This window comes from Dermacentor variabilis, chromosome 4 (assembly GCF_050947875.1).
Source record: "Dermacentor variabilis isolate Ectoservices chromosome 4, ASM5094787v1, whole genome shotgun sequence".
NCBI classification, from domain to species: Eukaryota; Metazoa; Arthropoda; class Arachnida; order Ixodida; family Ixodidae; genus Dermacentor; species Dermacentor variabilis.
This window is the reverse complement of record NC_134571.1, coordinates 46,120,852-46,132,981: the sequence shown is the minus strand read 5'-3', so window position 1 is coordinate 46,132,981 and position 12,130 is coordinate 46,120,852. Positions and strand designations below refer to the sequence as shown.

Sequence of the window (12,130 nt, the reverse complement as noted above, 5' to 3'; positions counted from 1 at the left end):
TGTACCATGGTTGTAAAGAGGCCTAAAATCAGTCAATGCATATAAGAGAGCAAGGGCTGGGAAGCATGTGTTCTAACTACTACTATCCCAGCAACAGACTCTGATAAGAGGCTGTGCTATGGATTGCTTGCATGTATAGTGTGCATTGAGTATGACTTCAATTTCTAATATGCAAAAATTTCTGCATCAGCATCAATTTAAAGAAGAGCACAGCTGGATGAAAATAAGAAATATTTATTTTGTATACACATAATTCATGGACAACAATGTCATATATTAAAAATAAATCTAGACTGTATATGGAAAATATAGCCGCCAAATTCTAAACAAAGGCTCTTTTCTTTCTTCTTCATTCATTACCTGTAACTTTAAATATTATTTTTGAAGCTTAACAATATCCGGATTAAGCTGAACAAGGATATCTTTCTTCCTAAATGACAAATGACATCGACTACATTTAAAAACCAACCAAAAGGATGTAAAAGACAATGTTGCTGCCTATTCAATCAGCCTTTGGACCCAGGCCATTCAGCTCTGGCTGGTAAAATTCTTGAACCATCAAAGATACGATGTGACTCAGCTCATCCTCAAGCTTCTTCCATGACCTGGAAGGGAAATGTTCATATTCATTTAGGATGCAGGAATCATGCTATGCAATGGTTAATACAATTAGCACATGAATATCCGACTCTTTCTACACAAGCCTAAATAAGTATAACACTAACATGCCTATGCACAGGCACAGCATACGTCTTATATGAAAACAGTGCTATAACTTTGGTTATGCCTGTTTGCATTTGCACAATAACAAAACTGTGGCATAACAAAAATGGCACAGAAAGAAAAATGTGAACAGAGCGACGCGTTCCATGATTTTTTCAATCACAGCTGAAAGTCCACACATCTGTTTGAAGTCTTGACAAGTGTTCTGACAGTCTGACAGGTAACAGATTTTATAACAATAACAAAGTATTTACGTGCCTACTTGATTTTTTAACCCCTAAGCAACTTTCAAACTGAAATGCTTTCCTTTTAATGCCTTTGTATGGTTCAGTTGACTACTGCACATACCAACTAATAGGTCCTCTGAGCTTTCAATTCAAATATGCAGCTAGATTCAAAGTTTAGGTTAGGAATCAATATTCGCAGGAGACAGACTTACTTTCTGTCAGTACCAGGTTTTGAGCAGAGCTCACTATAATATTTGATCTTCGGCTCTGTTCCACTTGTTCGAATGGTAATGACGCAGCCATTGTCCAAGTAGAATGTGATCATTTGGCTTGAACTGCTCGTCGGGAGTATCTGAAACAAATGAACGGTTGTACTTAAATGCTGCACTTTTGCTTCTCTAGACACTTAAACTACATTCACTTCCATACAGAAAGTTTTCCACATTCCTTTACTCAAACACTATCGTGAGGAGAATGCAAACCAGATGCAAGTGATTTCCTGTTACAAGCGCCTTAGCAATATTGAATATATACCCATGTCAAAGCTGTACCTGATACCGTATTTACTCGCATAATGATCGCACTCGCGTAATGACCACACCCCTGAATTTTGTTATCAAAATTTGATTTTTTTCTTTCCCGTGTAATGACTGCACCCCGAACTTGTCACAGCGATATGTCGTGTGCCAAGTCTAGTTAATGATGATCACGCTTACCACTTGTCAAATGCTGTCAAATGCTACGTGAACAACTCTTGAAGACATACCAAGCGATCTGCACGCACCAAACATTCTTAAGCACATGCTCCATTTAATTCCTGCCATCACTTTCCACACTTCCATGAAAAAAAAAAAAGAAAGCTGCAACCGAACTTGCCTTGGCTTTATTACTAGCAGGCTTCACAATGGTTTTGGCCAACAACAACGACAAAACAGGTGCCTTTCGATTCTTCTCGTCTGCACTTGTGGGCACGCAACAAATCGCGAGCGGCAGCGATAGTGACCATGCTTACACTGATACGTTAGAAGTGTACCCTATTCATGTGCCGACGCTTGTAACATAGCTAAGATATTCGCCCATCTTTAGCAGAAACGTGCCGTATTAGGATAGTAGTGAAGACAAATGCCGCAGTTTCCCCAGCATGCCTGCCACGTGTTTCTTTGTCACTAGCAGCTAAGCGCACCCATCTCTGTTTCTGTCCCCTCAAAGCGCACATGGCTATGCTATTGTCGCAAACTTGCCGATATTAACTATATTACTCATTACTGATACAGAAGAAACTGTTTCAATGCGCGTAAAGTACTCACGAGAAGAAAAAAAATTGAGCCATTTTTGCTTTGGTGTCCCACACCAGTCCCGCACTATTACAGGGCAATTGTACAGCGGCAGTCGCCTGCATATAGTTTCTAACTATATTACCTAGAGGGAAATCTGGCGCTGCTGCGCCGTGGTTTGCATAGGAATGCCGGTATATTGTGACTTCGGATTGGCATTGTTCTCAGAGAGCCAGGCAAGCAACATTCCCTCTGTCACAGTGAATAACTTTCTACTAAAACAGCACGTAAAAAGCTGTTTTAGTTTTATTACAAAAACATGTTTTGTTTAACTATGAGAAGTTGTTATTGCATGTACAATTATATGAAACGTACAAACTATCAGCAGACCGCTAAAGTTGGAGGACAGAAAAGATTCGTGCATGCTATGGAACAGTTTGTCGTCTGTTCTTGCTTTTCGTCCCTTGGTTATGCATGGTAGGTGAGTAAACTTCACTGGAAGATGAATGGAATGGAAACATTTTATGAAAATTTTAATTTAAGAACGCATTATTTGTGTAGCCATATCCACGTTCTAGACGAAGCCTCTTACAACACCAGCCAACGCAACCCTCGCAGACGCATATACCGTCACTCCCATGATGGCACAGCGCCCCTTAGGAAACTCCCATAGACGGTGACGCCAGATTTACCTCTAGGTGTTATAGTGGGAAACTCTATGGCCGCCAGCGTCACCTGTTGTCATCCCGCAGCAAATGCGGGATGAAAAATTTTTTTTCACGCGACTTTAACCTTTGTAATGATCGCACCCCTGAATTTGCGTCAATTTTTTTTCAAAAAGTGTGATCGTTATGCGAGTAAATATGGTATATACAGCGAACTACTTCTGCTGCCTTGTGCCCTTAAGAAATAAATTCTCAAGTCACGTCTTTACCACATATTGTGTCACTTAAAGGAATCCTGAAACACTTTTTGAAAATAGTAAGGAAACATTGTTAATCTGTAGAAGGGGCTCCTGTGAACATGCGAGTCAAACATCATTGCACTGCACGCAGCAGGGAATTTTGATTATAGTGTCAAAAACAGCAGAAGGTCACTTTCTCTTGCTTCTGCAATGTCGTCATGCAGCTAGAACCACCAATGGCTACTGGATGATTTATAATAATAATATAATATTTGGGGTTTTACGTGCCAAAACCACTTTCTGATTATGAGGCACGCCGCAGTGGAGGACTCCGGAAATTTTGACCACCTGGGGTTCTTTAACGTGCACCTAAATCTAAGCACACGGGTGTTTCCGCATTTCGCCCCCATCGAAATGCGGCCGCCGTGGCCGGGATTCGATCCCGCGACCTCGTGCTCAGTAGCCCAACACCATAGCCACTGAGCGACCACGGCGGGTGGGATGATTTTGTGATTGCAAGAACATTCTCAGTAATACTATAATTGCTAATGTTGAGCTAAATAAATTAAACACATATATGCCTGCGATTTAAAAAAGACAGAAAAGTAATTTCATCTTTGCAATGCCAGTCTACACACGACAGCTGTGCATAGCTGCGTTTGCTCTGTGTGACATCCGGGATAGCAGCTGCATGCTGCATAGCGAAGTCTAAGCATAGCTTAACGAGCCCTCTCGCTGCCAAGACACACAACTTTTAAGCAGGGCTTTGCCCCCTTGACTTCTCCACTGTGTAACTTCCAGCACACAAGCAGTGACTAAAATAGAGCGAAGGCCGTGCACAGGTGCGAGAGCTCGTTTTACTAGAAGGATTCGAAAAATGTTTGCAGGATGAGATTCGTGAGATGAAGTCCTTTAATAGTGAGGCCATCCTGCAATTAGTAAGAGAAGTGTTTCAGGGCCCCTTTAGGAAGCTAACCTGCTCTTAGTCTAACAGAGTTGACATGTAAATGAATATAACATTGACTTTGTTTGATAATGTAAAATGAACGTTTGTTTTCTATACTGCTGAATTCACTATCTTGCCAGTTCTGATTCAGTTAAGCATTTGGATTCAGTGCTAATATAGGCGATTGGCTAACTATAATTAGTAGGCAAAGTTGATTGGCTGATGCTAGTTATCCAATAAACAAGCGTGCACAACCTTGAGGCACAAATGCCACAAGAATAGCGGTGCACCATGATAAGTCCTTCCAGCTTATGTGATGCACCTAGGAAAATGGCAATACAGTAAAACATTGTTAAATCGTACCCGCTTAAACAGTAGTTTCGTTTTAAAAGTAGTAAAGTCAACTCCCCGACTCAGCGACCATTGAACATGATGTGTTTTGTATCCGCATAAACCGAACCAGCTCATTGCGTACATATTGGTTAACACATAGTGTTTGCATTTTTCCTATTGCAATCACGGTGGTAGGTCAGCCAGGCAGAAGAGTAAGCCTCATACATCAGAACGGCCTCCAAGTGCATTCGCAGAGGGCGCTTAAAGGGTGAAACTACATTAACATTAACATCATTTCTGCGCCAAGCCAAAGAGCGTTGTGGTGTTGTGCAAGCTAGGACAAAAACCGGGTGCTCAGCATAAAAGAAAAATCGGACATTGTTTGTGGTATCAAACATGGCATGAAGTTCTTGCTGGCACATGAGAAGGATCTACCGTTGACTAAAGTGTGTGCCATTTGGAATGCGAAGAAGAAGATGCTTGGCAGTCTGCTGGGACCGCGAAAAGATGTCGGCTATGAGGTTCAACTTTCCGAGGTTTGACTTTTTGCCATCATTGCATTTGTTATTGCCGAAGTGTCGAATAACGACAGCGATAAGGACGACACAGAAAGGCCCACTAATTGTTCGGCACTCGTTCACAGCAGCGTTCAAGAGGGCTGCCATCCTTTACGCCAAAGAAACAAATCACTGCGCAGCGGGCCGAAATTTCGATGTTTCTAAACGGGTGGTGCGAAAGTGGCGACTGCAGCGAAGCGAAATTTTCACCTGTGTGACGGCAAGCGAGAAATTTCCCACGTGCCGAAGTATGGACGCTTCATGAAGCTGTAGGCTAAGCTTGCGGCGTACGTCGCTGAAATGCGTGATCGGTCCCTGCCAGTGAAATGCGACGTGGTCATGAAATAAGCCCGGACCTCCGCCTTAATTTTAAGGTTCTGCTCTGCCGTGAGTACAACGAGTGGCTGGCGGCAGAAGACTGCGAAATTACGCCAACCGGACCTGTCAAAAGAGCCTCCCTGATGGCTGCGTGTGGTTGGGTGCATTTGGCATGGGCTGCTGTTGTGCAAGATGTCCTGGTGCGGTCGTTTGCTACATTTGAAATTTCGCTGGACCACGACAAATCACGAAGCATTATTATTTAAGCAGAAGGGAATACCCATTGCCACACGGTAAGCTTTGCAGAGCCCAAGCGGTCACATTACGTTTGCTACAGACAAGAACATACCCAAGTCCATATTTTATTAACAGGATCTATCCGGAGAGGGAAATTCAAACCAACTGTAATAAGTGCAATGGCATCATTACTCTTGACCACATGCTTTGGCAAGGCCCCGCGGTCTTCACAGACCGTGACAAGGAACAAGAATGGTGGCGGCAAATGCTACACAGTGAATCACTCTCTGACCAATTACGGGCAGTCCAGAAGGCCCGCGATGTGGCTGAAGGGCTCGGCCTGACAGTCCCAACGTGGGAGCGGCCCGCGTCAACGTATGGTTGACCTTCAGGACCCAATAAAGTTCTCCATACCATACCATACGACGCGATGTGGGACCACAGCAACGATGACGATGGCAGCACTAGTGAAGACGAGTAGTCCAGTGACCATGTCAGCTACTAATAAATTTTCGCTATCGAATGCGCCCTCGGGTATGCCTCTTATTTATTTTTTTTTCCGGTCAAGCGATATGGGGGGGTTGACTTACATTCGAGTCGACTTACAATCGTGTAAATATGGTACTACAGGGGCTTTGTCAAGGACTTTTCACGCATCGCTTGGCCGTTAACACATCTAACCAAATGTGATGTAGAGTTCAAGTGGGAAACGCCGCAGGTCGACGCATTTAAAGAACTCAAATGACGTATGCAATCGCCGCCGGTACTTGCGCACTTCGACGAGGACGCCGATACCGAAATCCACACTGACGCCAGTAGCCTAGGCCTCGGTGCCATCCTAGTCCAGAAAAAAGACTGACTTGAATGGGTGATATCTTATGCTAGTCGGTCGCTGTCAAAAGCGGAAGGCAATTATTCTACGACTGAAAAGGAATGCCTTGCCATCATTTGGGCTACAGCAAAATTCCACCCTTACCCATATGGCAGGCCATTCAAAGTCATCAGCGACCATCACGTGTTGGCTAGCATGTTGGCTAGCTAATTTAAAGGACCCTTCAGGATGGCTGGCGCAGTGGAGCCTCAGACTGGAAGAATATGACGTCACGGTAATCTACAAGTCCGGACGAAAACACTCTGACGCCGACTGTCTATCATGCGTCCCCATCGGTCTCCTGCCGCAAGACGACGAGGACGACGACACTTTCCTCGGAATAATAAGCGTGGAAGACTTCACTAAACAGCAATGAGCAGACCTGGAGCTAAAAGGCCTCGTTGAGTATTTGGAAGGGAACACCGACGTTGTCCCTAGGGCATTAAAGCGCGGATTGTCTTCGTTCACGCTACAAAACAACCTGCACGTGAAGAACTTCTCACCAGTCCGTGCCAACTACCTTCTTATTGTTCTTTCAGCGCTGTGTCCAGAAATACTGCACACCCTACATGACGATTCGACTGCTGGGCACCTCAGATTCTCCCGGACGCTATCGAGGATACAGGAAAGGTATTACTGGCCGCGTCTGACAGCCGACGTCGTCCGTTACGTCAAGACTTGCCGAGACTGTCAGCGACGCATGACACCACCAACAAAGCCAGTAGGACTACTACAGCCAATCGAACCTCCTTGCCGACCATTTCAGCAGATCGGAATGGATTTGTTGGGAACATTTCCAACGTCAACATCCGGAAATAAGTGGATTGTCATGGCGGCGGACTATCTCACCCGCTTCGCTGAAGCTAAAGCTTTGCCGAAAGGTAGCGCAGCCGAAGTGGCGAAATTCTTCGTCGAGAACATCCTGCTGTGACATGGCACCCCAGAAGTCCTCATCACCGACAGAGGAACGGCTTTTACAGCAGAGCTCACCCAAGCCATTCTGCAATACAGCCAGACAAGCCACAGGAGGACAACTGCCTACCACCCACAGGCAAATGGTCTCACGGAGGGCCTGAACAAGACCCTCGCCGACATGTTAGCAATGTACGTCGATGTCGAGCACAAGACGTGGGACGCAGGCCTGCCGTACGTAACCTTTGCTTACAACACGGCGGTGCAAGAAACAACACAGATCGCGCTGTTCAAGCTTGTTTATGGCAGGAACTCGACGACGGCTCTCGACGCCATGCTGCCGCACATCACCGACGAAGGAAATCTTGACATCGCTACCTATCTCCAGTGTGCCGAAGAAGCCCGACAGATCGCCTGCCTACGGATCAAGAACCAGCAGCATACCGACAGCCAACACTACAACTTCTGACGATGCTACGTCGAGTACGAGCCCGGTGACCGTGTTTGTGTTTGGACCTCGATAGGGCCTGACGAGGACTCAGTGAGAAACTATTGCGTCGCTATTTCGGACCCTACAAGATCATCCAACGTATTGGCGAACTGGACTATGAGATCGTGCCAGACGGCATCGCGCATTCACAGCGGTGCCGCGTACGATCTGAAATGGTCCACATGGTGCGTCTTAAGCCCTCTTACGCATGCTGACGAACTTCCTTATTTTGTTGTTTCTTTACTACGAATGCTTCGTTTATTACTTTTGTTTGTTAGCAGCATCGGGTCGATGCTTTTTAAGAGGGGGGTACAGTGGAACCCCGTTCATACGTTTTTCACCGGACCGGGGGAAAAAAACGTAACAGCCGGGAAAACGCAACAGTGAGGAAAGCTCCGAAAATGAATGAAAAAAAGGGCAGCTTCAACTATAGACAATTTACTTCCACAGAGTGCGCTTAGGACTTAAATAAGCCTAGAATGATGGCTTGCCGTTTCTTTCGCTCGGTAGAAATCGCCACACGTTTTTCAATAGCCTGGAAGGCCGCATTGCTGTCAGCGTCGCTGTGAGGTGCGACGTACCTGCAGAGGAGGTCTAGAGCCGCGACGGCTTCTCCAAAGCTAGGATTTGGCCACTGCCCGGCATCATGCGGCTCGTGCTCCTCGTCGTCACCGCGCCAGGGCAATGGCAACGGACGAAGGAATATCCGCGGGAAATTTTGCCCTCTTTGGCGTAATCATGCTAACCTGCTAACGACTGCTTAGTATTGCTGCGGAGCGCGCGCGTCCGAGCAGCCCGGTTGCGCGCGGCGCGGCGTGGGAGAAATGTAAACAAGAGAGGAGAGCTGTCCCGGTAGGCGGAACAACGCCACGAGCAACGCCAACTTCCGGTTTCACTTTTGCTTCACAAAGAGTGACGTGAGCGCCTCTCCCGAGTTTCCTTCCTCCGTGAGTCGACCCGTCCAACAACCATGCGGTGACCCTAATCACAGTGATGATAGTGAGAGCATTTTTCACGAATGGCCACTTAGTGCGGCCTCTCGAACTGGCGTGCGGCTTTTTGCAGCCAGTTCCATAGCCAAGCCCGGCCAAGCCCAGCCAAAACTAGTCAAAAGCCAAAATGGCGGTTGGAGCGCGTTGCCCACTTCAGCGCAGGCGGGTTCGGGGTGCTAAGTTGCGACGTATCATGCGGGAACGTTTTCACAGCTACGACGTAACAGCGGGGTTCCTTATACATTGAATCCTATGGAAGCTATGCCGGGACCGGATGAAAACGACGTAGCAGCCGGGAAAACGCAGCAGTGAGGAACGTAACAGCGGGGTTCTACTGTATTGACACATGTACTTGTTTATCTTTAGAGTGTGACCACGTTTTACCACCTAACAAATGTTATCGCACAGTGCAGGATGCGCCAAGCATGTATCCGAAGTTTCTGGAATGTTATAGATGGTTCTATCCGCTGTCTGTCATTCATTGAACCTTGTGTAATTTGATTGCATGTATGCGTGACTCGAGCAGTGTAGAACTTTGTGGCAGACATGCGGGTCCCAGCAATTACTCTAGAACATTCTATGACTGATGTATAAAAGCCGACGCGCTTGACCCGCTGATCGGATTTTTGAGGATCACCGAGTGCGTTCGTCGTTATCTTTGTTCTTTGAGTGTAGCCTGCTTTTGAGGGCACAAGTTCGCCCAATAAAACGCTAGTTTCGTTAACCACAGTTTTGCTGCCTTCTTCAGCGTCACTTCTACGTGACAATATGAAGGCTGAAAAATGTAATCCATTCCAGTTTGTTCACAATGTTTCTATGTACGGGTCATTTGCTCATGGGCTAATAACTTGTATAGTCTAAAGTTGTGTGTGACGGTCATTTGCTCCTAATATATGAACATTCAGCTTGATCCCATCATCATCATCAGCCTGGTTACGCCCACTGCAGGGCAAAGGTCTCTCCCATACTTCTCCAACTACCCCGGTCATGTACTAATTGTGGCCATGTTGTCCCTGCAAACTTCTTAATCTCATCCGCCCACCTAACTTTCTGCCGCCCTCTGCTGCGCTTCCCTTCCCTTGGAATCCATTCCGTAACTCTTAATGAACATCTGTTATCTTCCCTCCTCATTACGTGTCCTGCCCATGCCCCCCCCCCCCCATTTCTTTTTCTTGATTTCAACTAAGATATCATTAACTCGCGTTTGTTCCCTCACCCAATCTGCTCTTTTCTTATCCCTTAACGTTACACCTATCACTCTTCTTTCCATAGCTTGTTGCGTCGTCCTCAATTTAAGTAGAACCCTTTTTGTAAGCCTTCAGGTTTCTGCGCCGTACGTGAGTACTGGTAAGACACAGCTGTTATAAACTTTTCTCTTGAGGGATAATGGCAACCTGCTGTTCATGATCTGAGAATGCCTGCCAAACGCACCCCAGCCCATTCTTATTCTTCTGATTATTTCAGTCTCATGATCCGGATCCGCAGTCACTACCTGTCCTAAATAGATGTATTCCCTTACCACTTCAAGTGCCTCACTACCTATCGTAAACTGCTGTTCTCTTCCGAGACTGTTAAACATTACTTTAGTTTTCTGCAGATTAATTTTTAGACCCACCCTTCGGCTTTGCCTCTCCAGGTCAGTGAGCATGCATTGCAGTTGGTCCCCTGAGTTACTAAGCAAGGCAATATCATCAGCGAATCGCAAGTTACTAAGGTATTCTCCATTAACTCTTATCCCCAATTCTCTCCAATCCAGGTCTCTGAATACCTCCTGTAAACACGCTGTGAATAGCATTGGAGAGATCGTATCTCCCTGCCTGACGCCTTTCTTTATTGGGATCTTGTTGCTTTCTTTATGGAGGACTACGGTGGCTGTGGAGCCGCTATAGATATCTTTCAGTATTTTTACATATGGCTCGTCTACACCCTGATTCCGCAATGCCTCCATGACTGCTGAGGTTTCGACTGAATCAAGCGCTTTCTCGTAATCAATGAAAGCTATATATAAAGATTGGTTATATTCCACACATTTTTCTGTCACCTGATTGATAGTGTGAATATGGTCTATTGTTGAGTAGCCTTTACGGAATCCTGCCTGGTCCTTTGGTTGACTGAAGTCTAAGGTGTTCCTGATTCTATTTGCAATTACCTTAGTAAATACTTTGTAGGCAACGGACAGTAAGATGATCGGTCTATAATTTTTCAAGTCTTTGGCGTCCCCTTTCTTATGGATTAGGATTATGTTAGCGTTTTTCCAAGATTCCGGTACGCTTGAAGTCATGAGGCATTGCGTATATAGGGTGGCCAGTTTCTGTAGAACAATCTGCCCACCATCCTTCAACAAATCTGCTGTTACCTGGTCCTCCCCCGCTGCCTTCCCCCTTTGCATAGCTCCCAAGGCTTTCTTTACTTCTTCCGGAGTTACCTGTGGGATTTCGAATTCCTCTAGACTACTCTCTCTTCCATTATCATCGTAGGTGCCACTGGTACTCTTTAAATCTCTATAGAACTCCTCAGCCACTTGAACTATCCCATCCATATTAGTAATAATATTGCCGGCTTTGTCTCTTAACGCATACATCTGATTCTTGCCAATTCCTAGTTTCTTCTTCACTGCTTTTAGGCTTCCTCCGTTCCTGAGAGCATGTTCAATTCTATCCGTATTATACTTCTTTATGTCAGCAGTCTTACCCTTGTTGATTAACTTCGAAAGTTCTGCCAGTTCTATTCTAGCTGTAGGGTTAGAGGCTTTCATACATTGGCGTTTCCCAACAAGTGTGTAAATATGACATGGCTATAGGTTACCATTGTGAGCGATACTTGCATCTGTGCTTCTAGGCTGATAGATCTTTGATACTGCCCTAGCTGGCTTGAGGTAAAACATTTCTGCAAGAGCATATGCTCCTATGTTTTAAAGCTTGCGCCACTGACAGCCAAAAAGGCAGAACATTCAGCAGGCCTTCAAACTTCCAGATATCGTGAATACCATTAGTGATGCTTCTGCCTTGATCGAGAGGCAGCACAGAGAACCACCCTCCCTGTTCATTGCTTTTTCTACAACCTGTGAATAGTCAATTGATTGCAAAGTCAATTTCAGCATCAAATAAAAGGTTGCCCAACTGCTGCATGTATGCTATTGTGATGGTAGGCCACAACCTAGGAAAATGACATGGTAGTGAGTGAAAATGCAGTATTTTTGTACTATAACCAGCACTAATACAAGGCATGGCTTTGTTGCACAGAAGATTTCCCCATTAAAGTGCAGCTTCATGGCAATGCAAACTACATTGCGTCATGTAGCCTCAGCTGAAGGCAAAGTTTCATACAGGTGCGCTTGCATAAACAG

At 45.5% G+C, this 12,130-nt stretch overlaps 1 protein-coding gene across 1 annotated transcript in view; it reads right to left on the bottom strand.

Moving 5' to 3' along the window:
• Window positions 1-218: 218 nt before the first annotated feature.
• The window catches only part of Pgm2a (phosphoglucomutase 2), a 65,254-nt gene continuing 53,342 nt past the window's right edge, over window positions 219-12,130 (bottom strand). The window contains exons 15-16 of the mRNA XM_075688876.1: window positions 1,163-1,302; window positions 219-605 (exon numbers count right to left, since the gene is read on the bottom strand). Coding sequence (XP_075544991.1) covers window positions 503-605; window positions 1,163-1,302 — 243 coding nt within the window. The 3' untranslated portion in view covers window positions 219-502. The remainder of the gene's footprint in view (window positions 606-1,162; window positions 1,303-12,130) is intronic.